Source organism: Muscardinus avellanarius (assembly GCF_963383645.1).
Source record: "Muscardinus avellanarius genome assembly, chromosome: 11".
Classification (NCBI taxonomy): domain Eukaryota; kingdom Metazoa; phylum Chordata; class Mammalia; order Rodentia; family Gliridae; genus Muscardinus; species Muscardinus avellanarius.
Genome location: NC_137797.1, coordinates 206,735 through 230,781, shown reverse-complemented (window position 1 = coordinate 230,781; position 24,047 = coordinate 206,735). Strand labels below are relative to the sequence as shown.

The following is a 24,047-nucleotide window of genomic DNA, read 5'->3' as shown; positions in this document are numbered from 1 at the left end:
CCGGAACCCCAAGGACAGAGAAGACCAGCCTCGGGGTCAGGGAGAGGTGCCCGGGAAAGCTGCTGGCCTGGGCAGAGGCAGGGCCCAGATGCCCCCAGCCGGACTGCAGCAGGACCCCAGCACATCTCACTCCTGAGCTGCCTGGGGTGGGTTGGGGCGGGTGGGGCGCGGGACCCGGGCCACCCCTGGCTGGTTCCTACTCACAGCTCAGGCTTGCTCCCGTCAGTGTATGGGGCTGGCTACTCTGGCCGTTGTCCCCGCGTCCTTCAGAACTGGCCACTCATGCCCCGCCCTCACCAGGAACCTGACACTCACTCCCAAATTGGGGTCGAGAAAACATGTGGAACAAGAACCACCCACTCTTCTTCACAGCGGGAACAGGGGTTGGGGGCAGGCTTCTCACAAGCTGAATGGTGCTGAAGGTCTGGGAGCCCCGGGGGGCCAAAGGGTCTCACATGAGGATGGTGGCATTAGAGCTAAAAATAGCTGAATGTAGGGAAAAGGTCATCAAATGTGTCCGCTGTGCAGCCTGCTCCCTCCTCCAGGCCAGCTCCCCGGGCCCTCAGTACCCTCAGGCCAAACCCCTCCAGTATTATTTCTAAGCTGGAGCCAGGGGACAATTGAGGGACAGGGGACCCCAATGAGCAGAGTGGACCCTCAACTACCTTTTAGCCCAGAGCACTGAGCAGTGTGGTCACTTGGGCAGTCTGTATGTACTTGGTTTGGTATTTCTGCTGCTTCTGAGCCAAGCCAAGACAGGTTGTGAAAGAACTCATTTATTAAGGTACACAGCTCAAGGGCTCCTGCCTGTCCCCTTGGGGGACCTACTAAAACTCGGGGAGAGGTCAGCTTCCTCAACCAGTTTCACTTGGGGGCACAGCCCAGTGTCCAAGGCCTTCTTCGCTCTGCCCCTCCCTCCAAGGTCCCGCCCTGGAGGCTCCAGAAATCCAGGGAGTAGGGTCAGGCAATCAGGGCGACAGGTGGAAGCTGCTCAGTTGCCCCTTCTGCTGGAAGTAGAACTGGAACCGAGACTGGGCGTACTCCTGGGGAAGGAAACCCACCACACACAGTGAGCACCCTAACATGCCCACAGCCACCCCGAGTCCCTGATGCTCCCTAGCCCCACCTAACATGCATACCCCTTCAATTACTTACCAAGTACCCAAATTCTATGGTGGACATGGATGCTTGTAGGATGGACCACAGACCCCAGAAAAAATGGGATGCTAGAACATACCTGGGGTGGAGGGACAGGAAAGTAGGGGCATTTAAGAGCATGTCTGTTCATTCCTGCCAGCCTCAGAATTTATCCTCCATCTGAACCCACTATGCACTGGCACCTGCAATCCTCCTTTCCTGAGTCTTGCCCTACTCCACCCTGCCCCTCTTTCCTTACCGGCTGACCTCTACCAGCAAATCTTCTTCCAGTTTTTTCTGTTCCTCTTTGGATAGTGTTTCACCTTTCTTTATCTCTGCCAGGTAATGGCGAATAAAATGGAGCTGAAATCAAATAGAAAAGAGTTGGGAACTGGGGAGAGTAGAGTATTTCCCAGTTAACATTCTGGCAATGTCCTTCCAGGTTTGACCTCCCTCCTCCCCACAGGATGGGTCCTGCTTCCCAGCCTCCAGCTCACATACCTGCTGTGCCTGGGTGGGGTAGTCTGTGGGTCGTGCTTTATAGAAAGGCCACTCTTCATGAGTGTAATCATAAACCCACTCACAAAAATGGTTCCCAATGTCAAAACCCCTAGGGAACAAGGCAGACATTCAGTCCCCAAATCCCCTGGGCAAAGATCTGGTACAGGACCACAGGAGGTTACCCTCCCATCCTCACCTGTAGTTATAACTGCTGTACTCGAAATCAACCAGCATGAGGCTGTCAGCATTTTCTGGCTCTGATAGCAGTAAGATGTTCCCTGGGGGAATAGCACAGGGTTCTAGTCACTTCAGAGTCCTCTCGCCCTTCCACCCTGGATTGGGAGATTCAAATACCTTTTCCTACCTTCTTGGATGTCATTGTGGCAGAAGACCACTGGTGATGGGGTAGAGTCTAGCAACTTCCTGCAGGGAGAGAGGAACATGGGTCCTGATTAGGGGTGACAGAGCCATCCTCATTGGCTGAGCCCTGACCCTAGGCCTCAGCCAATCCTGGGGAGGACCCTGCTGGTTTCTCTGTACCATCTCCATCACCCCTACACCCATGCCCTCACCTGAGGCTGCCCATCTCATCCTTCAGGTTATACATTTCCAGGAGGTTCATCTGGAGGGGGCCAGTGGGAGGCAAGTCCTGGATCTGCTTTAGATACCTGGAGGCCAAAAAACAGGATACACTCTATCTGTCCCTATCCCTTTCTCTACTACCCTCAGGACCAACTATGTCACTGTGTGACTTGGCTGGGAAGTGTGAGAGCCCATGCTAGACCCTGGACACCTAACCTACCTGAACTGAGGGCTGGACAGAGCAGGGTTCAGTTCAGGTGTGTGGGTCCTCCGCCTAACTCACCGTTCCATGGTCCCAAAGAGCCAACGGGGTTCCTTGGTGAAAGGCATCTCCATGCCATGGAACTGGGCCATCTTCGTGGCAATGGCTGCTGATAACATTGGGTCTCGAAGCTCTCGAGTTTTCAATGGCCGGCTCTGCACCCAGGAACCTATCAGGGTGGTGAGGGGGCTGGGGCAGGAAGGGGAAGGGGAAGGGGAACGGATATGGGGGGAGGCCAAAGTCTTGGGGAAAATTCCCTACCTGGGATGTCAAGGCAGATAATGGGGAGGGAGAGGGACTGAGGGGACTTGCAGAAAAGAGGGCTTGGGTCATACTGGGAGGTACTGTTCCAGCCGGCCTTCTGGAAAGACACCATAGAGCTGGGGTCCCAGCGAGCGCTCTGCAAGGATGGCAAACATCACGCTTTCTAGGACCAAGGAGTCCACACCCTGAAGGAAGATGGGGAGCAAGGAGGCTGATATCAGGCAGACCAGAGGCAAGGAAGCACTAGTGTAAACAGGAGAATTTTTTTTCTGTATCCACCAGAGCTGGGACTTCGGGTCCTTCTATCGGGAGGCTCTGGAGCACAAGCTCTAGCATAAGGTACAAGTCACTTGGGCCCTGGGTCTCGCTGTCCTCAACGTGCAATGGGGGCATTAGCTGCATCACTTAAGAGACAGGTCCTAGAATCACTGGCCCCTGGGGCCCTCACTTCCCCTCACCTGGAGGATGGCCCCATACAGCCGTAGCAGCACCTCCCGGGGCTCCTCTCCCACGCTGGGCAGGTGATCCGGAAGCGAGCAGCGGAAGAGTAGGTTGCTGAGGCCTCCGCTACAGACCCACAAAGGCGCGCTTGGCCTGAGGTCGCCCGCGCCGACCCCTCCCCCTCGAGCCCTCCCCAAACCCGGCCCTCTCAGGACCCCATCTCTCCAAACCCAGCCCACTACGGGACCCCGCCTCCACAAGCCCAGTCCACACGGGACCCGTCCCCCCAAGTCCGCCCACCTCAGGACCCCATCTCCCCAACCAACCGCCCACACGGAACCCGAGGGGCCCGCCCCCAAGCGCGGCCTTCAGCTGGGCGGCAGCCAAGTCCAGCCCATCCCGAGACCCCGCCCCGCCCCGCCCCGGTGCGGGCGCCGAGGGTTCGCTGGGGCAGGGGGTGTCTGCGTCTCCAGGCCCCGCCCGGCCCCAGCCCGCGCACAGAGGCTGACCCCGGGCCTCCCACCTCACGGGGCAAACCCTCAGCTCCTCCGGCCGCACTCGGCGCCAGGCCCCGCCCAGGTACTCCCGGCACCACTGGTAGGCTCGCCGCTCGGCGTCCCGAGACAGCGACGAGGCGCGCCGCCGGGCCGGGGCCGCGTCTGGGCACTTAGACTGCCGCCAACTGTCCTTGGCCAGGTGGCCGCCGCCGACCCCGCCTCCGGCCACTGCGGTCCCCTCGGCCGCCATGGCGCGGGCTCCTGCGGGCCCAACGCCTAGCCGCGCTCAGCTCCCTTTGAACCGGCTCGGCTCCTTCCGGCCGCGCTCGGCCTCGCTTCCGGTGGGCTGCGCGTCCCTGTCCTCCGGCCGCTCCCGCGGGTGGCGGCTCTGCGGGCAGTCCCCGCCGTGCCCCGCCCCTGCCCGGGGCAGAGACCAATGGCCTTTGTCTCTGGGCGGGCCGCTCCCCGGCACGCCCTGTGGGCGGGGCCGCCCCAGAGGCAGGCCGCTGTGTGGACGGCGGCCTGGAACCTGGCGGATGGCTGGGCCAGTCAGGAGCGTCCTAAGCTGATGGGCTCGCTGCGGGCTGCGCAGCCTGGTCCGCGGAAGGGTGGGATGATCTGAGACCTGGAGGGCTCCTTTTCCGGGCAGTGTGGGTGACACCTGGGATGCGGGAGATACTTAGGTCAAGGAGGTAGAGAGTGGGGGCCCAGGATAGGGGCCTCGTAAAGTGAGTAAATGAAAGCGCGAGGTGCTTGTCGCCGCGCAGCCTCCATTAGCCGTAGGAACACCTCTGAAGGAGACCTTTGCTCTGCGGTTTGGGACTGTTGTTATCTCGCCCCTCCACTACCTTTCTTGCCTCCAGCCCTAGAACCAATTGCAGCATCAAGCCATGGAGCAGACATCTGGCGTTTTCCAAGGTCTCCTCAGCCCACCTGGGTAGTTAGGAGTGCTCAGACTCACTTCCCAGGAGGACATCTCACTATAAGTGCGTGCAGGGATGGCAACCAGGAGGCTTGATCCACTGAGGCCTGCTTGCTACGAGTGTTGGGCCTCGGTCCTCTTTGGGATGAAAGGCATGGGCAGCTAACTAGCTAATCGAAGCCAGAAAAAAACTAAGAATTGGTAATGGGAAAGCTAATGTCAGTTGCTGCAGCAAAAAATTATGATCCCTCACTACTTAAATTTACTTAAATCTACTTAAATCACAAAAATAAGTCAGTTCTGAGATCCAGAGCCCATTTGAAAGGGAGGCCTTATTCCTTTGATGAAGGATCCTACAATGCCACTATAAGTATATATATATATATGAAAAAGCCAACAAAAATATATATAAAAGTGTTCTCTCTCCAAAGGTACCTAGAGCCAAGTAAGTAGCTAATTTACTATGAAAAAGGGACTATCCAGAAATTTCAAGGCTAGATACAGGATCTGAACTAGCTCCAGGGCACCTATAGTAGTGTGTGTATGTGTATGTATATGTGTGTGAAGTATGAAATGTGACTTAAGCATTATAGATATTAGAAGATTAGAAAGTAATAAAAGAACTTAGCTGAGTATGGTGGTGCACACTTGTAATCCCAGTACTTGGGAAGCTGAGACAGGAGGATTGTCGGTTCAGAGCCAGCCCCAGCTACTTAGTGAGGCACTATGCAACTTAGTAAGACCCTGTTTCAAAATAAAGAATAAAAAATGGGACTGGGTGTGTAACTCAGAGGTAGAATGTCCTTGGGTTCAATCCCTGGTACTGCAATAAATAAATAAATAAATAAACATAAAAATAGGGCTGGGGGGGTAGCTCGATGGTAGAATGTCCCTGAGTTCAATCCCCAGTAACACACACACACACACGCACACACGCACACACGTGCACAAAAACACCCACAAACTTGTACCAGGCTTGAGAGTCTGAGAATTAAGATTGAAGGTTTGCTGCCAGCCTCCGCAATTTAGCCAGGCCCTCTGCAACTTAGGCCTTGTTTCAAACAAAAATAAAATAGGGCTGGAGGTATGTAGCTCAGAGGCAGAATGCCTCTGGGTTCAATCTCCAGTACCACAATGGAAAAAAAAAAACCAAAAACAACTTGCCAGGCATGGTGGTACATGGTGGCAAAGCAGCACTTGGGAGGCTGAGACAGGAGGATCACTGGTTCGTGGCCAGCCTCAGCAACTCAGTGAGACCCTGTTTCAAAATAAAGAATAAAGCTGGCATGGTGGCGCATGTTTGTAATCCCAGCATTTGGGAGGCTGAGACAGGAGGATCCAGGTTCATGGACAGCCTCAGCCATTTAGTGAGACCCTTTTTCAACTCAGTGATACCCTATTTCAAAATAAAGAATAAAAAAGTAAGGCTGGGGATGTAGCTCAGAGGTAGAATACCCCTAGGTTCCATCCCAGGACTTAAAAAAAAGAAAGAAGAAAGAAAGAAAGAAAGAAAGAAAGAAAGAAAGAAAGAAAGAAAGAAAGAAAGAAAAAGATAGGGCTGGGAGTGTAGCGCAGAGGTAGAATGCACCTGGGTTCAATCCCCAGTACTGCAAAATAAATGTAAATAAATAAATAAAAAAGCCAGGTGTGATGGCACACACTTGTAATCCCTTGGCAGGCTGAGACGGGAGAATCGCAGGTTCACAGCCAGCTTCAGCTACTTAGTGAGGCCCTCTGCGACTTAGTGAGACCTTGTTTCAAAATAAAGAATGAAAAATCAGGCTGAGGGTTTATCTCAGAGGTAGAATGCCCCTGGGTTCAATCCCCAGTACTGCAAAAATAAAAAATAAATAAGTAAAAATAAAAAACTTGTGATTGCCTACTCTAGGACTACCAGATGAACAAGGAATGAGGAGTATTCCGTGAATTTCAACCTATAAAAGTGGCGTAGCGGGCAAACTTATTTAATAAAGCCTGACGTTGTGGAAAGAGAACCTCTTTGAACCATGCCTAGTGTAGTTTGCTTACCTAGGGGAGAAGAGCAAAATAGACACTCTGTACCCTAACCATCCTCTTAAAACAGTAAATCAGAAACAGCACTGCATTCCAGGCAGAACTGTAGGGACTGCATCACTCCAAGGACTTAAAATGATGCTCCCCATTTCATCCCCTCAATTCACCCAAGTGGCCCCTGAAAATACAGATCAATTCCAGTAAATAATGATGGACTGCACAGACATTGCCAAGTAGTAGCCCAACTGCGGCAGCAATGGCAGGTGTGAAATCTTTACTGGAACTGACTAGTGTGCTTCTGGCATTTGATAATGAAATTATTGATATAGTGAACATTATTTTCCATTCCCAGTGGTAAAAAGGACCAAAAGTAGTTAGTGTGTATATGGAAAGGACAGCCATGTATATTCTGTTGCTTCAAGGTTGTTTAACTCTCAATTTTTGAATCTGCATTTACTATACTTGGGAATACCTTCTGACCTATTTTGGAGGTAGCTTGAACAATTGCCAGTTTTGAGTGGGGCCCTGAGAAAAGAAGACTACTGAAGACCTGAGTTGGGAAATGGGCTCCCTGATAGTTAGCAGAGCCAGTAGGCAGGGGTTGGCCTCTTTTGTGGATGATAAGCCCCTACGTGGCACCTCTGACGAACCCCGGCAGGAGAGTTGCAGTGCATACTCAGGCTTGGAGCAAGAGCACTCACCAGGAAAAGCAGCCCCTGCCATGCTACCAGACTCCAGCAGGGGCTGAGTGCCTGACTATGGGGCATCAAACAGCCATGCGGCTTACTCTCCCTGTCTGGGCTACACTGTCAGATCCACCAAGTCAGTAGGTCAGTAGTAATTCATTGTGCAATGAAAAAAGGTACCCTTGGGGTTGGGCCCAAGCTTTCCTGAGGGCAGTGATCATCTGGAACAGGTGCTGGTAGTACCACCTTCTACCTGTTCTCTCTCTCTCTCTCTCTCTCTCTCTCTCTCTCTCTCTCTTTTGTTTTATCTCTGGCGTTCTGGGGCTTGAACCCAGGGGCATTCTACCTCCAAGCTATACCCCATCCCTTTTTTTCCCCCCTCTGGTACTGGGGATAGAAACCAGCGGCATTATATCTCCAAGCTACACCCTCAGTCCTATTTTTTTATTCTTTATTTTAAAACAGGGTCTCACTGAGTTGCATAGGGCCTCACTAAGTAGTAGCTGAGGCTGTCCGCAAACTGCGATCCTCCTCCTGTCTCAGCCTCCCAATGCTGAGATTACAAGCGTGCGCCACCACACCCAGCACCCCCAGCCCTTTTTTATTTTGAAACAAGGTTTTGTTAAGTTGCTGAGAACCTCACTAAGTGGCTGGGGCTGTCCCGGAACTTGTGGTTCTCCTGTCTCAGCCCCCCAAGTACTGGGACTACAAGCGTGTATCAACATACCTGGTTTGCCTCTCTCTTAACAGAAAAATAATGGGTCTGGTTCACAGATGGGTCATCTTGATGAGTTACGAACTGCTGTCATTCAGGGTGGCTCCACAGGACAGTGCTGAGGGAACATCCTCCGTGAAGCAGACTTCAAGCAATTCTCTTGAATATCACTTTGGAGATCGTGGATGGAGCAGTGGCTTAAGGGAGGAGTAGATATGAACGAAGCCCTCCGCAACTTAGTGAAACCCTGTTCAAAAAATAAAATAAAAATAGGGATGTAGCTTAGAAGTAGAATGCCCCCCTAGGTTCAATCCCTAGTAAAATACACAAACAAAAACCAAAATAACAAAACAGCCAGGCATGGTGGTGCATGCTTGTAATCCCAGCACTTGGGAGGCTAAGACAATAGGATCGCAGATTCAAGGACGGGCTCAGCAACTTAGCAAAACTCTCAGCAACCTAGAGAGACCCTGTTTCAAAACAAAAATAAAATAGGACAGGGGTGTAGCTAGAGGTAGAATGTCTCAGGGCTCAATTCTCAGAACCACAAAACAGAAAAAGGAAATAGGTGCAAATGCCAAGAAACTATCAGGAATAATTGAGCCAGGCATGGTGGTGTACACCTGTAATCTCAGTACTTGGGAAGCTGAGACAGGAGAATCGTGAATTCCAGGACAGCCTCAACAAGTAGTAAGACTTTTAACAACCTGGTGAGACCCTGTTTCAAAACAAAAAGTAAAAAGCCTGAGAGTGCAGCTTGAAGGTAGAATGTCCCTGGGTTCAATTCTCAGTCACACACGCACATGCACACGCACACGCACACACACACACATTGGTATATAGTTTTATCACCAGATATAAATAGCTGAAGAGAGAATTAATGAACTAAAAAATAAAGTACATGGAATACTGCTTAAGAAGGCATGGATGTGGAAAGCATGAATGAGATGTTAAAAGACATGGAGGCTAGATTAAGAAAATTCAGCATTTGTGCACACACCATGGTCCATGCACACCAAATGCTCTCCAGCATGGCGTCTGCTGGATGCTCTGTGCTTGTCACAGCAAGTGGGAAATTCTCTGAGGTTTGCAGTTGTATGAGCTGGTGTTGTTAATGCTGTCTTCTCTGAGGCTGGGATGCGGGTGCAGTGTGAAGACCCCAGACATGTACAATCCTGCATTCAGCAATGCAGTGTTTGGGCATGAAATTTTGTGGAAGAGTAATAGAGATTTCAGGGTTTTTTTTTTAACCTAGATAGAAACAATCCCTTCATAAACTTCAACTCTAGCTAGGTATGGTGGCACATGCCTATAATCCCAGTACTTAGGAGGTTGAGACAGGAGGATCACAAGTTAGGGGCCTCCGCAACCTGTGAAATGCTGTCTCAAAATAATAATAATAATAATAATAATAATAATAATAATAATAATAATAATAAAGAAGAAGAAGAAGAAGAAGCAGCAGCAGCTGGGTGTGGTGGCACACGCTTGTAATCCCCGTGCTTAGGAGGCTGAGACAAGAAGATAGCACAGGTTCGAAGCCAGCCTCAGCTACTTAGTGAGGCTCTCAGCAACTTAGTGAGACCCTGTTTCCAAATAAAGTATAAAATAGGTCTAGGAGTAAAACCAGGAGGTAGAAAAGCCCCTGGATTCCACCCCCCAGTACCACAAATAATAACAATAATAATAAAAAAAATGTGCTAGGGTGTAGCTCGGAGATAGGATGCCCCTGGGTTCAACCTTCAGTACCAGGCTGGGCATGTTGGCAATGCTTGTAATTCCAGTACTTGGGAGGCAGAGACAGGAGGATCTCAGGTTTGCCACCAGCCTCTGCAACTTAGTGAGACCCTGTCTCAAAATAAAAAAAATAAAATAGGTCTGGGGGTATAGCTCAGAGGTAGAATGCTCTTGGGTTTCATTCCCAGTAACACACGCGTGCGCACACGCACACACACACACACACACACACGCACACGCACAATAGGTGGCCAGTAAAGACTCCTACCACAGTCTCTCAGACCCTGTAGTAACTGGTGACCCTCTATCTCTGTGCTCTGGGGCAAGGTGTTGGGTGGGCCATTTATATGAATGTTCAAGTTTACCAGTTTGATGATAAGACTCCAATCAAAAAGGAAATCTGGTGATCCGGGCGTGGTGGCGCACACTTGTAATCCCAGCATTTGGGAAGCTGAGACCTGAGGATTGCAGTTTGCAGACAGCCTCAGCTACTTAGTGAAAATAAAAGAATAAAAAATAGGGAAGGGGGTGTAGCTCAGAGGTTGAATGCTGCTGGGTTCCATCCCCAGTACCACAAAAAAAAAAAAAAAAAAAAGAAAGAAAGAAAGAAAGAAAAGAAAAGAAAAAAAGGAAATCTGGTATTGTTGGGGTATTTACCCCCAAAAAATGAAAACCAAACTACCAAACCAATGCAAAAACTAGGGAGAAATGGATAACAGCAGGAACTCTAGTTGAAGAAGGAGACCTATAGAGGTGCAGTTAAGGTGACCTATCTGAGGCGATGGGAGGGGGAAGATGGAAACTCTCTAAAGCACATGATGTACTTAAACAAACATATTAAGCCGGGCATGGTGGCACACACTTGTAATCCCTGCGCTTGGGAGGCTGAGACAGGAAGATCACAACAGGTTTGAGGGCAGCCTCAGCTACTTACTGAGGCCTCCGCAACTTAGTAAGACCCCATTTCTTTTTTTTTTTTTTTTTGGTGGTACTGGGGTTCCTGGAAGCCCTTCTTCCTCCAGGCTACACTCCCAGACCTATTTTATATTTTTGAAACAGGGTCTCTTACGCCAGCACGGCTGGCTTCGAACCTGCGCGATCCTCCTGTCTCCGCCTCCCAAGCGCGGGGATTACAAGCGTGCGCCACCATGCCCAGCCTAGACCCCATTTCAAAATAAAGAATAAGCCGGGCGTGGTGGCGTATGCTTGTAATCCCAGCATTCGGGAGGCTGAGATTAGAGGATCACGGTTCGTGGACAGTCTCAGCTACTTAGTGAGGCCCTCTGCAACTTAGTGAGACCTTGTTTCAAAATAAAGAATAAAAGATAGGGCAGGGGTGTATCTTGGAGGTTGAATGCCCCTGGGTTCCAATCCCAGACCTGGAAAGAAAGGAAGAAAGAAAGGAAGAGGAGAGGGAGAGGGAGAGGGAGAGGGAGAGGGAGAGGTAGAGAGAGAGAGAGAGAGAGAGAGAGGGGAAGGGAGGAGGGGAGGAGGGAAGAAATTAGGGCTGGGCCGGGCATGGTGACACACATTTGTAATCCCAGCATTCGGGAGGCTGAAACAGGAAGATTGCAATTCACAGACAGCCTCAGCTACTTAGTGAAGCTCTTCGAAACTCAGTGAGACCCTTTTTCAAAATAAAGAATAAAAAACAGGGCTGGGGGTGTAGCTCAGAGGTAAAATGTCCCTGGGTTTCATCTCCAGTACTGCAAAGTAAAAAAAAAAAAAAAAAAATATATATATATATATATATATATATATATATATATATATATATATATATATATGGTTGAGGTTTATCTTGGATGTAGAATTCCCCTAGGTTCCATCCCCAGTACTGCAAAATCAATCAATCAATCTCAGGGCACACAACTTTCATCATGGAGGATAGGAAATTTCATGGCATTCTTATTGTTGAAACTCCAGCCAAATCTCCACAAAGCTCCCCATAATTCTTCCCCCAGACTTGTCCATATCAACTCTGATCTACCTTCTCTGCCTTTTAGCTGACTCTGGAGTTCATGGATTCAACCATTGCTCCCCCCAGAGTTCATCACCATGCCAGAGCATGTGGACTCCCAAACGGAGCAGGACCTAGGTGGTCTCAAGAAAGTTTCAGCTGAAGGGTCATAGTCTCGGAGCGTACGTCCCCCAGTGCCCATCAAGACCTCCGTCCAGGTTGTGTAGTCTGTACTCTGTACTGAAAGCTGTTTTAGCCTCTGATTGGCCCACTCCGAATCCAGACCCGATCAGCATCCTTGGCCAGATGTCCCTGTCAGCCCTGCGCAGCACCGGTCAGGAGAGTCACCGCCTCGTTGCAGTCAGCACTTTTAGGGAGAACTCTCCTTCAGCCCGATCAGTACCCACTGAGGGACAGCTCCGACCGTCCCTGATCAGCACCCAGGGGCGGACAGCTCCCGCGGCCTCGGGGCGGCGCAGTCAGCCCGGCCGCGTCAGCTGGGACCTGGGCCACGGACCCCAACTCGGCCACTGTATTCACCGCGCAGCTCAGGGGTCCGCGTCCTTGGCGAGCCGCCCACAAGCCCACCCGCCCCGCCCATCCCTTCTCACTTGCCCCCTCGCCTCGAAACATCCCAGCCACGCGGCGCCTCCTAATCCGAGAGCCCGACTCGCCCTCGAGCCCCCGCCTCGGGGGCCCCCGCCCAGCCTCCAGCCTGCCTCCACGGTGGACCCACCCATCCTCCGCGACCTGCCCACCGGTCTCTCCCCTCCACCGCATCCTCGCCGCCTCCCAGACTCAGAGACCCCGCCCAGCCTCGGGCAGACTTCCTCCAGTTTCGCGACCTTCCGGGCGGACCCACCCATCCTCCGCGACCTCCCCACTCGGCTCTCCCCTCCACCGCATCCTCGGGCGCCCCAGCCTCGGTAGCCCCCGCCCAGCCTCGGGCTGACTTCCTCCAGGTTGGGAACCTTCCCAGTCTCCGCGGTGGACCCACCCATCCTCCGCGACCTCCCCACCGGTCCCTCCCTCCATCCCTCGGCCCGCAGGCCCCGCCCGCCCCGCAGGCCCCGCCCGCCCCTCCGCCCTGCGGCTGCCGCGGTGTCCTGCAGGGCGTCAGGTGCGCGCGGGCGGCGGGCGGGCGGCGTCGCCGGGGGGTCACGAGGTGAGCGGTGGGAGCGGGCCGAGGGCCGCAGCGGCCCAGGGCGCGGGCTGTGGTCCTCACCCCTCCCCCCCGCAGCCGGCCGGCCTTCCCGGGAAGATGGCGGATCGAGCAGAGATGTTTTCTCTCTCCACCTTCCACTCGCTGTCGCCGCCGGGCTGCAGGTACGCACTGCGCGCCTCGCGGGCCCTCGTCTGCCCGCGGCGAGCCCCTCGGAAGCCCCCAGGCCGCCTGCCCGGCCCCGCCACCCCTCCCCCACGTCCCCGCGGACCCAGGCCCCCTCGGCCACTGGGGACCCAGGCCGCCAGACCACTGACCGCTGCTGCCCACCCCCCACTCGTGGGCCTAGGGTCCTCGGCTCTGACCCCTACCTCCAGACCCGGCGACACGCCCCGCTCCCGAGGGGATGCTGCCGCACCCGCCCTGGCGGCTGACCTGTCAAGGGCGGCTCCCTGGACTGACCCTCTGCGGGCAGCCAGTAGGCAGGATGTCGGGCGTACGGCTGGTGCGGCTGGTGCTTAGCCGTGTCCTTTGGCCACACTGGACCTCCTTCAGTGAGGCCGGGGCCTGGAAAGAGTTGAAATCAAGGGGGGTGCCCGAGGGTAGGGCCTGCGGTGGGAAGTGGTTGGACCTTTAGGTCTAGGCCTGCCTGGAAGACAGAGAGGCAGGCACAGGCGCAGAGCAGGCTCGACCCCCTCCCTCTGCAGCAGCTCCAGCTCCCCTCCCCCTACCGGCTCAGGCTGTCTCTGGAGGCCGAGGCACTGACCCACTGGGACCTAGAGCAGGGCGGGGGAAGGGCGGCCCCTGGGGTGGCTTGGCCTCCAAGGGGGAGGGGTCCACTGGTGAGCAGGACTTGGGGTCTAGGTGGCAGCAGGATGTGGCCCTGGGAGTCGGGGCCTAGGTGGCCCCTGGGGTGGCTTGGCCTCAAAGGGGGAGGGGTCCACTGGTGAGCAGGACTTGGGGTCTAGGTGGCAGCAGGATGTGGCCCTGGGAGTCGGGGCCTAGGCGGCTCCTGGGGTGGCTTGGCCTCAAAGGGGGAGGGGTCCACTGGTGAGCAGGACTTGGGGTCTAGGTGGCAGCAGGGTGTGGCCCTGGGAGTCGGGGCCTAGGCGGCTCCCTCAGCCTTCCTCAGGACCAGCTCCCAGCAGGGTTGGCGGCTCTCTGACCTAGGCCTTCTCTCCAGGCCTCCCCAGGACATAAGCCTGGAAGAATTCGATGATGAAGACCTTTCTGAGATCACTGATGACTGTGGCCTGGGCCTGAGCTACGACTCGGACCACTGCGAGAAGGTGGGGAGGGCAAGAAGCATGATATCTCGCCCTGTTCCCTTAGGGCTTTGGGGTATCCTGTGCCTTGGGCTTCTTTGGCACCAATCCTGACACACTGTAGGCCCAGCACGACCCTGGGGAGGGAGAGGAGATTGTCTTTGCTTCAGATGCCTTCTGTCCTCAGACCCCTTCCTATGAATTTCTAACCCTCCAGCTGCTATCTCAACCTTATCCCCTCCTAGCCCTGTCTTCACTGCTACAGGCTCCATCTGCCTCCCTCAAGCAGATGTCCTGTGGGAAGAGCGGGGGGCTTCCAGGTGCCGGGAGTGGAGCAGGCTGCCCCCCTTGGGGGGCTTGCAGCCTGGCTGGGGAGGAGGATCTGTAGGAGACAGTGGCCACCCAAGTGGTAGAGGCCAGCTTCCCACTGGACACAAGGTGAATGAGGGGGAAGGGTGATTTAGGTGGTTGAATCAAAAAGACCTCCCATGCCGGGCGTGGTGGCGCACGCTTGTAATCCCAGCATTTGGGAGGCTGAGACTGGAGGATCACGGTTCATGGACAGCCTCAGCTACTTAGTGAGACCCTCCGCAACTCACTGAGACCCGGTTTCAAAATAAAGAATAAAAAACTGGGCAGGGAGTGTAGCTCGGATGTCAGATGCCCCTGGGTTCTATCCCCAGACCTGGAAAAACAAACAAACAAACAAACAAACAAACAAACAAAAAAGAGAACTCCTAGAGGAAATGTCAGCCATACCCTGAGGTCAGCAGCAGCCAGGCAGAATGTAAGAAGGAGGAGAGGATCAGGAGTGCCAGAGGCCCTGGGGTTGGTTCAGTTTTAGTGAGTCCTTGGACTGCAGACTGTCCCTCCATTTTCCTTTTTTTCCCCCCCCGTGGTCCTGGGGATTGAACCTAGGGGCATTCTACCTCTGAGCTATACCTCCAGCCCTATTTTATTTTTTTATTTTGAAACAGGGTTTCACTAAGTTTCAGAAGGCCTTGCTAAGTTGTTGAGGCTGGCTGTGAATATGTGATCCTCCTGTCTCAGCCTCGCAAGTACTGAGCTTACAATCATGTGCCACCAGGCTTAATCCCTTCCTTTTATTTTTTTTATTTTGTGGTACTAAGGATGGAAGCCAGGGCATTCTGCCTTTGAGCTACACCACCAGCCCTACTTTTATTCTTTATTTTGAAACAGAGTATCACAGAGTTACAAAGGGCCTGCTAAGTAGTAGCTGAGGCCGTCCTCCAACCGCTATCCTCCTGTTTCAGCCTCCCAAATGCTGGATTACAAGCATGCGCCATCACACCTGGCTTAATCTCTTCATTTATACATTTGTTTGCTCTTGCTAAATATCCACTGAGGCCTAGGTGCTGTTCCCTCGGGTGGGTGTACCAGTGCACAATGTGGACGTGACCTTGCCCTGGTGGGGCTTGCCATCCAAGGGGGGAGACAAAACCAAAACTGTTATGAATTGTGTGTTAAAATGCTTTGAAGGAGCTGGGCGTGGTGTTGCATGACTATCATCCTGGTACTTGGGAGACTGAGACAGGAGGGTTGCAAATTGGAAGACAGCCTCAGCAATACAATGAGATTCTCAGCAATTTAGCAAGATCCTGCTTCAAAACAAAAGACAAAATCAGGCTGGGGGTATAGCTTGGAGGTAGAATGCCCCTGGGTTCAATCCTTATTACCCCAGCACATATACACAAGGCTATGAAGAAAACAGAGTCCAGTGTTAAATATGATGGGGTTTTAGGCTGATAAGTGGCTAGAAGGTGGGTTGGGACCACTCTGAGAACATGTCACTCAGTCTCCGAAGTTTAGGCCCTTCTCAAGAAATAGAGCAATCTCTGTGGATCTTAAGCAGATTCTTAAAAGCACTGCTCTGTTGGTGGAGGTGGGATGGGGGTTTCGTGAACTGGAAGGGAGCTCCATGACTTCTTCTCCCTGCCTTCCCTCCTCCTTCCGCACTTTGGCTTAGCCCTTGTCTCCTTCCTGCAGGACAGCCTCTCCCTGGGACGCTCGGAGCAGCCACACCCCATCTGCTCCTTCCAGGATGATTTTCAGGAGTTTGAGATGATCGATGACAACGAAGAGGAGGAGGAGGAGGAGGATGAAGAGGAGGAAGGAGATGAGAAGGGCAAGGAGGGAGGAGGACCTGGATCAGAGGCTCCTGCCCGGGAGCCCCTCATCCCCTCCCCTTCCCTGGAGGAGCCCCACAAGCACCGGCCTACCACACTCCACCTGACTACACTGGGAGCCCAGGTGAGGGTCCTGACTCAGTACCTAGAGCTGGACCTTAGTTCACAGCACCTGGGACCCTGCCACCTGGTAGACCCCTTCCTCAGTGCCCCTTTCTTGTCCCTCTGCCCAGGACTCCTTGAATAACAATGGAGGCTTTGCCCCAGCACCTCCAGTCTCCTGGATGGAGACAGTGCAGGCCCAGGAGCCCTTCAGAGGTGAGGGGGGTTGCCAGGGTGGGGGGAGGGGAGGAGAAAGCTGCTGACGGCTGGAAGGAGGCCTGGCCCGTGATGATGACGCCCCATGCCCTGCCTTGCAGAGCTCCCTGGCCCCCTCCCACCCGTGGGAGAGGGGCTCTGCGAGGCGCAGTCTCTAGTGTGCCCAGGTTGTGACTGTGAAGGGAACCGGCCCCCGGATCCCCCTGCACCCGGCGGGGCTTCTCCATCCTCGGATCCTGGCATCGAGGCAGACCTGAGAAGCCGCTCAAGTGGGGACCAAGGGGGACGGCGCAGCAGCCAGGAGCTCTCCTCGCCAGGATCTGACTTGGAGGAAGCTGGTGGCGCCCACCTGGGGCGCATGATTTCTTCCATCTCTGAGACAGAGCTGGAGCTGAGCAGCGATGGCGGCGGCAGCAGCAGCGGCCGCTCCTCGCATCTCACCAACTCCATAGAGGAGGCTTCCTCACCCGCTTCGGAGCCGGAGCCAGAGCCAGAGCCAGAGGCCCTGTGCGAGCCCCTGCGCCGTCCGGCCTTCCTGCCTGTGGGTCCTGACGAAACCAACAGCGAGTATGAGTCTGGCTCCGAGTCAGAGCCAGACCTCAGTGAGGACGCGGACTCGCCCTGGCTGCTCAGCAACCTGGTGAGCCGCATGATCTCGGAGGGCTCCTCGCCCATCCGCTGCCCGGGCCAGTGCCTGTCTCCTGCACAGCGCCTGCCTGGGGAGCCCGGCTCACCGGCCGGCGGGACCACCGAGGACTCCCATTACCCCGAGGCGGCCGGGGGGCCCGGCGTGGAGCTGGTGGACATGGAGACATTGTGTGGGCCGCCTCCACCGGCCCCCACAGCACCTCAGCCTGGGCCTGCGCAGCCAGGGCCCTGTCTATTCCTCAGCAACCCAACCCGCGACACCATCACACCACTGTGGGCGGCATCTGGCCGCGCCCCCCGCCCAGGCCGCGCCTGCTCAGCCACCTGCTCTGAGGAAGAGGATGAGGAGGATGAGGAGGACGAGGAGGATGCCGAGGACAGCGTGGGACCTCCAGGGGGCAGGGGCCCTGGCTCCGCAGCGCCGCTGGACGCTTCGCTGGTGTACGACGCGGTCAAGTACACGCTGGTGGTAGATGAGCACACGCAGCTAGAGCTGGTGAGCCTACGGCGCTGTGCAGGCCTGGGCAACGTCAGCGAGGAGGACAGCGGCGGCGAGGCCAGCGAGGAGGAGGTGGGGGCTGCACTGCTAGGCGATCAGGTCCCTGGCGACGCCTCTCCTGACAGCCCTGACCTCACCTTCTCCAAGAAGTTCCTCAACGTCTTTGTCAACAGCACATCTCGGTCCTCCAGTGAGTGGAAGGTGGGGAGAGGGGAAGTAGGGCTCTTAGGCCCCAGGCCCCATCCGGACCCCCAGAGTGCCTGGGGGTCTTGAAGCTCTTGGAGTCAAGGCTGGACACTGTCCTCCATCCCAGAACTGGGACATCGGTCCTTCTCAGACCTGCCTTCAAGCAGGGACGGGGTTCTGCCCCAACCCCTGACGGGCTGGCTCTTCCTCCCTCCTTGATAGGACGCCCCACGACAGCTTGCTGGGGGAGGGAACTTGGCTGCTGCTCAAGACCAGACCTTCAAGTATTCCCCTTCCCCGAGTCCGCCTCGCCCCATTTCTGCCTTCTCTGTCTGTCTCAGGCACGGAATCCTTTGGCCTTTTTTCCTGTCTGGTCAATGGGGAAGAGAGAGAGCAGACTCACCGGGCTGTCTTCAGGTACAGCTTCCGCTGGCCATTGGTACTCCCCGGCTTCAGCCCACAGACGTCAAAGGCACCGCTGGGCAAGACCTGGCCTGCCTGCCCTGCCTCAGTGGCCTTTCACTTGCCCTCAGGTTCATCCCTCGCCATCCTGATGAGCTGGAGCTGGATGTGGATGACCCAGTTTTGGTGGAGGCCGAGGAAGATGACTTCTGGTTCCGGGGCTTCAATATGCGCACAGGGGAACGTGGAGTGTTCCCTGCCTTCTATGCCCACGCAGTGCCCGGCCCTGCCAAGGACCTGCTGGGTGAGGCCTGGTCCCGGAGCGGTGGCTTGTATTCCCAGACTCTCCCACTGTCTCTGCTGACCTGACCCGTGTGACATCCAGGGAGCAAGCGGAGCCCCTGCTGGGTAGAGCGCTTTGATGTGCAGTTCCTGGGCTCTGTGGAGGTGCCGTGTCACCAGGGCAATGGCATCCTGTGTGCAGCCATGCAGAAGGTGAGTGTGGCGGCAGGTGTGGGCAAGGCCCGCGGGCCCTTGGGGCTCCTATCCAGCCTCCTCCAGGAAGGGGCAGGGCAGCTCAGTGCGGGCACTCCTGACCCTGATTCAGAGGCCTAGCAGACAGACCTCAGGCAGAGTTGGCAGCTGTCCCCATAGCCCTGGGTCTCGGTCAGTTCACTGGGTCTTTACCTTTGTCCTCCTCCTCTCCCTGTCTGAACACTGAGACCACTTCTCACCGCTCCGTCCTCCTCAAGGGTCATTTGCTCCTTACCTATTCCCTGAGTGGACATTTAGTGCATGCCTGCCCACTTGCCAGTCTTGAGACTGAGGTGGGAAGGCAGCAGGGAGCAGGACAGACCACCCTGCATTGGGGAGCTCCTGTCAGTTCACCCAGACCTGTGAGGAACCCGGGGTGGGGGCTCCCGGTGCCTGAGCCAAGAGGAGAAGCTGGCTGGAGGGACAGGGAGATGAGGTAGGCTGGGCACAGAGCAGCAACTGGCTTGTCCTGAGACCAAGGCCACCCTCTTATCTCCAGAATCCTGTTTTTGGGGTCTTCAGTGCCAAGACTCTTCAGATAATCTAAAAACCCCAGGAGCATAGCTCTGCCAAGGGTAAGAGAGAGAAGCCCTTGTAGGTCACTCAAGACTTTTTTTCTCCAACCTTTCCCTCAGATTGCCACTGCCCGGAAACTGACTGTCCACCTGCGCCCTCCTGCCTCCTGTGACCTTGAGATCTCTCTGCGGGGGGTCAAGCTGAGTCTGAGTGGAGGAGGGCCTGAGGTGGGGGTGTGGGACCCTGGGGACCAGAGGGAGACTGGGGTACAGAGGGTGAGAGGGTCTGGCCTGGGGGCAAGCTACCACCTGAGGGATGTCCAGCAGGCGGGGGGCAGGAGTGGCCATAGGCCTCCTCTGTCCAACTTAGGGTGCCTCTGCCCATCTCTGCTCTAGTTCCAGCGCTGCAGCCATTTCTTCCAGATGAAGAACATCTCATTCTGTGGCTGTCACCCTCGCAACAGCTGGTGAGAGTCTTAGCCTCTCCCCAGGGTCCTGCGGGGAGGGCTGCCGTATTCTACTCCCCACACCTGCACCATGTGATGCTTCATTGTGAGCTGACTTCTGGAGACGTGGATCAAGCAGGCTCCCAGCTGGTCTGGATAGGGAGAGACAGATGCTGGGGTGCTGCGGGTGGTCTGGCAGATGTCTGAATGGGCACCATGGGCAAAACTGTGAGGTTAGCTTTGTCCTTCCAAGACTCATGAGGGCAAAGCTTAAAAGTCAAGCAGGTAGCCGGGCATGATGGAGCACACTTGTAATCCCAGCATTCGGGAGGCTGAGACAGGAAGATCGCAGTTTGCAGACAGCCTCAGCTACTTAGTGAGGCCCTCTGCAACTCAGTGAGACCCTATTTCAAAATAAAAAATAAAAAATAGGAGCCGGGTGTGGTGGTGCACGCTTGTAATCCCAGCATTCAGGAGGCTGAGACCAGAGGATCGCGGTTCGCGGACAGCCTCAGCTACTTAGTGAGGCCCTCTGCAACTCAGTGAGACCCGGTTTCAAAATAAAGAATAAAAATAGGTCAGGAGGTGTAGCTCGGAGGTCAAATGCCCCTGGGTTCCATCCCAAGACCCGCAAAAAAATAAATAAATAAAATAAAAATAGGGCTGGGCATGTTGCTCAGAGGGAGAAAGCCTCTGGGTTCCACCCCCGGTACTGCAAAAAAAAAAAAACTATATGAAAAATAAATAAATAAATAAATAAATAAATAAATAAATAAATAAATAAATGAGCTGGCCAGGTGGGAACTGGATACTGTGTGGGCCAGACAGGGCCCACACAGAGGAGACACAGGAACCAATCACAGACGCAGTGCGTCAGTTCAGGAGGAAGGCTTGGAGCAACTACTCACAGACCACAAGGCAGACAGAATGGCCAGGCAGAGTGAGGGGAGGAAGGGAAGGGAAAAAGAACTGCCGTGGGGGAGCAGTGGGCCATGGGGGCTGATGGCTTCCTCCCCAGCCACAGACCTCTGCCCATGGGGCCCTAGCATCCTGGTGAAGGAGAGAAGAGGCTCAAAGGACTGGAGGAGCAGGAAGAGGGGTGCTCAGGGCAGGTGGAGTGCAGCGTAGATGTGTTACTGCCAGAGCTGAGGCTGGTGATGGGTGTCAGGAATGTCATGGGGACTTGTGTGCAAAAAGGATGAGTGCAGTTTCTCCTCTCCAATGAGGAAAGATGGTTGAGATGCTACTTAGAGGGGTGGGAGCCAGAAGAGAGCACCAGGGCCCAGGCCAAACTGTCAGAAGCCCCGGAGCCTCAAGAACAGCTGGCTGGGGTGGCACTGTTAGGAGACCAAAAGAACCACCTTATTTCTCATCTGGGGAAACTGGGTGCCACAATCCTAGGATTCTGGGGTGGATGCTGACCTACAGTGATTCTATGGAGGAAAGAATGTCAGGTGAGCTTTGGTGTCAAAATGAGGAGCCGTTTCCAGGCCTAGACCATCCGGTACTGGTTGCTTCAGACCCCAGACCAGGTCCCACACACGAGAGGCACTAGGGAAATTGTTTTAGGCAGCGGTTAATTTGGCTCATTGGGAAGCATGTGGAAGATGAGAAATGTACTGAGTGTGCTGTTCCAATGAGGTAGGGAAGTGTAGGGCGAAGAGCGCAGGCTGCTCCTGTACCGTGGCAGTCCAGCACCAACACAGACTGGCTCTGTGCCTTGAGCAAGATGACGAGCCTCTCTTGTGAGAGGGCTTTTGTAAGGCTTATTTGATTTAATAATATAAAGCTCTTAGTAAACTTAGTAAGCATCATTTAAGCATTAGCCATTATTTTAATGACTTGAGACGGATCTTGTAATATATTCGTGGACAATAGGCTGTATTGTCCTGTCAGTGGAGCGATTGTATGGGTTTGCATCTGTGGAACCACAAGCCAGAAGCTGCGGGGCAGTGGATCATATTGGCCCAGTGTCTGGGTGGGGTGGGGTCTGGAGTGTCAGGGTGTCAGAGTGACAACCCTACCTTCTGAAGAGGATCAATACTAATGTCTTGGATGAAGAGGCGAAAGGGACCAGTTAAGTCTGAGTGTCCTGCCCAGAAGGGCGGAGCTGCTTCTCTAGTTGTAGTGAAAGGTGGCATATGAGTGAGTTCTATTTTTTAATTTATTTTTATTTTTATTTTTTGTGGTACTGGAGATTGAACACAGGTATTTTACCTCCAAGCTACACCTCCAGCCCAATTTTATTTCTTATTTGGAACCTAGGTCTCACTAGGTTGCTGAGAGCCTCACTAAGGTGCTGAGACTGGCTTCAAACCTGTGATTCTCCTGTCTCAGCCTCACAAGTACTGGGATTACGGGCATGCGCCACTGTGCCTGGCCCAAGTGGGTTTTTTTTTTTTTTTTGGGTGGGGGGGTGTTACTGGGGTTCCTAGAAGCCCTTCTACCTCCAGGCTACACTCCCAGACCTATTTTGTACTTTTTTTTTTTTTTTTTTTTTTGAAACAGGGTCTCTTAAACCAGTAAACCAGCGGGGCTGGCTCCGAACCAGCGTGATCCTCCTGTCTCCACCTCCCAAGCGCAGGGATTACAAGCGTGCGCCACCACGCCCGGCCCCAAGTGGGTTTTAAAGATAGGGTGGTATCCAATTCTGGAGGCCTGATCTAGGCGGGACCTGCTCCTTTATCCTGGGCCATCTCTGGGCCTGGGAGGCTGCCAGGCTCTGCCCAGCCATCAGGAATTAACACTAGCTCCTTTGGGTGCACACTACTGTACTTGAACAGGGACCCCAAGAAGCACCCTCAGAGCTGGACATCTTGTGCCTCCCACAGTCCTGTCCCCTGCCTCCCCCAAGCTGTTCCTGCCCCTTCTCTCAGACCTTTAGGGCATGCTGGAAGCTGGGTCAGAGCTCTGATGGCCTCTTCACTCTGCTTCCTGCAGCTATTTTGGCTTCATCACCAAACATCCCCTGCTGAGCCGCTTCGCCTGCCATGTCTTTGTGTCCCAGGAGTCCATGAGGCCAGTGGCGCAGAGCGTGGGGTGAGTGGGGTCCCAGCTGGGTGGAGAGGCAGGTGGGAAGGAGAGACAGGTGCATTGCCCCAGGGTGGGGGCAGGGCAGCATGGTGGGAGAGTCAGGAAAAGGCACAGTGGCATGGACCTAAATGCTGGGGCAGCGGGGAGGCTGGGGCTGAGGATGGTGCCTCTCCCCAGCCGCGCCTTCCTGGAGTACTACCAGGAGCACCTGGCATACGCCTGCCCCACAGAGGACATCTACCTGGAGTAGCCGCCACCGCCCTTGGCTCCTGCTGCCTGCCGCCCAGGGCAGCCACGGCTGGGGCGTCTCAAGGTCACCAAGGCTTTGGCAAGGACTGGATTGGGGGCATGTGGGACCTTAAATTTGTGGGAGTCTCTGGGCTGGGAATTCTTATCCTCAATCCCCAGGACAGGGCTGTGGGGGCTGGAGAGAGTGGAGCCCTGGTGCCCCCACCTTTCCTCTGATGCACCCCTTATGATGCCCTCTTCTGTCTGTCCCTCAGCCTCCCTTCTTTGCCCTCCTCTGTCTCCTGCCCCTTTCTGTGCCTGCAGACCTTGCCCTTTGCCCTCTACTCTGGGTCAGAGCTTGGGGGTGCTGAAGGCGAGGCTAGAGACTGGTGATGTCAGCCCCCCAGTGGTCCCCTCCTGCACCTCCCCTGTGATTTATAAAGGAATTTTAATTTTTATATAGTGAATCTCAAGGGATCATCCCATCCTTGACCACAGAGACAGAGGGACGCCCCCTCCCCCAGGGAGCTGGGGGGAAGTGGGGAGGGCTCCCGAGAGCCCTGGGCGCCTAGGAGTGGATAGATGCTCCCTGAAGCCCTGTGCCACTAGGAAGGGGGTGCCTGTCGCCCTCGCAACATCTGCTTTGCCGCTACACCCCCGCAGCCCAGCGTGTATCTGCCCTGCGTGCGTTGCACGCTGTGTATGTGGGCCTTGCCCATGGCCTCAATAAACTCTGCTTGGTGTGATCCTGGCTGTTTCTAAGGGGGTGCTGAGACTGAGCAGTGCCCAGATGCTACCTAAGGTGGTAGCAACTCGGGACATGGGGTTATGGGAATCCAGAGAACTCTCTAGTACTTTCCGAAGTCGTGCAGGCTCAGATGGCTGCTTCGTTGCCCCAAGGCCTCCTCATTGTATCCCAGGCCCCCATGAAGATACTTTCCAGATAC

At 54.7% G+C, this 24,047-nt stretch overlaps 2 protein-coding genes across 2 annotated transcripts; one reads left to right on the top strand and one right to left on the bottom strand.

The window, feature by feature from the left end:
• Positions 1–968: 968 nt before the first annotated feature.
• CHKB (choline kinase beta) lies at positions 969–3,958 on the bottom strand (the record flags this gene model as incomplete). The annotated part of the gene is made up of 11 exons (XM_080706641.1): positions 3,711–3,958; positions 3,205–3,313; positions 2,818–2,931; positions 2,504–2,637; positions 2,211–2,306; positions 2,003–2,061; positions 1,835–1,916; positions 1,639–1,747; positions 1,397–1,500; positions 1,156–1,237; positions 969–1,043 (listed from the first exon to the last, which is right to left on the bottom strand). The coding sequence occupies exons 1-11, from the start codon at positions 3,932–3,934 to the stop codon at positions 969–971; spliced, it is 1,188 nt and encodes a 395-aa protein (XP_080562767.1). The 5' UTR covers positions 3,935–3,958.
• A 9,020-nt stretch (positions 3,959–12,978) lies between these two features.
• MAPK8IP2 (mitogen-activated protein kinase 8 interacting protein 2) lies at positions 12,979–23,122 on the top strand (the record flags this gene model as incomplete). Its single annotated transcript, XM_080706624.1, has 12 exons — positions 12,979–13,043; positions 14,063–14,168; positions 16,152–16,415; positions 16,525–16,609; positions 16,711–17,946; positions 18,284–18,359; positions 18,476–18,648; positions 18,730–18,839; positions 19,514–19,621; positions 19,790–19,860; positions 22,780–22,878; positions 23,050–23,122. 12 exons carry the CDS (start codon positions 12,979–12,981, stop codon positions 23,120–23,122), a joined length of 2,466 nt encoding a protein of 821 aa, XP_080562750.1.
• Between the last annotated feature and the right edge of the window lie 925 nt (positions 23,123–24,047).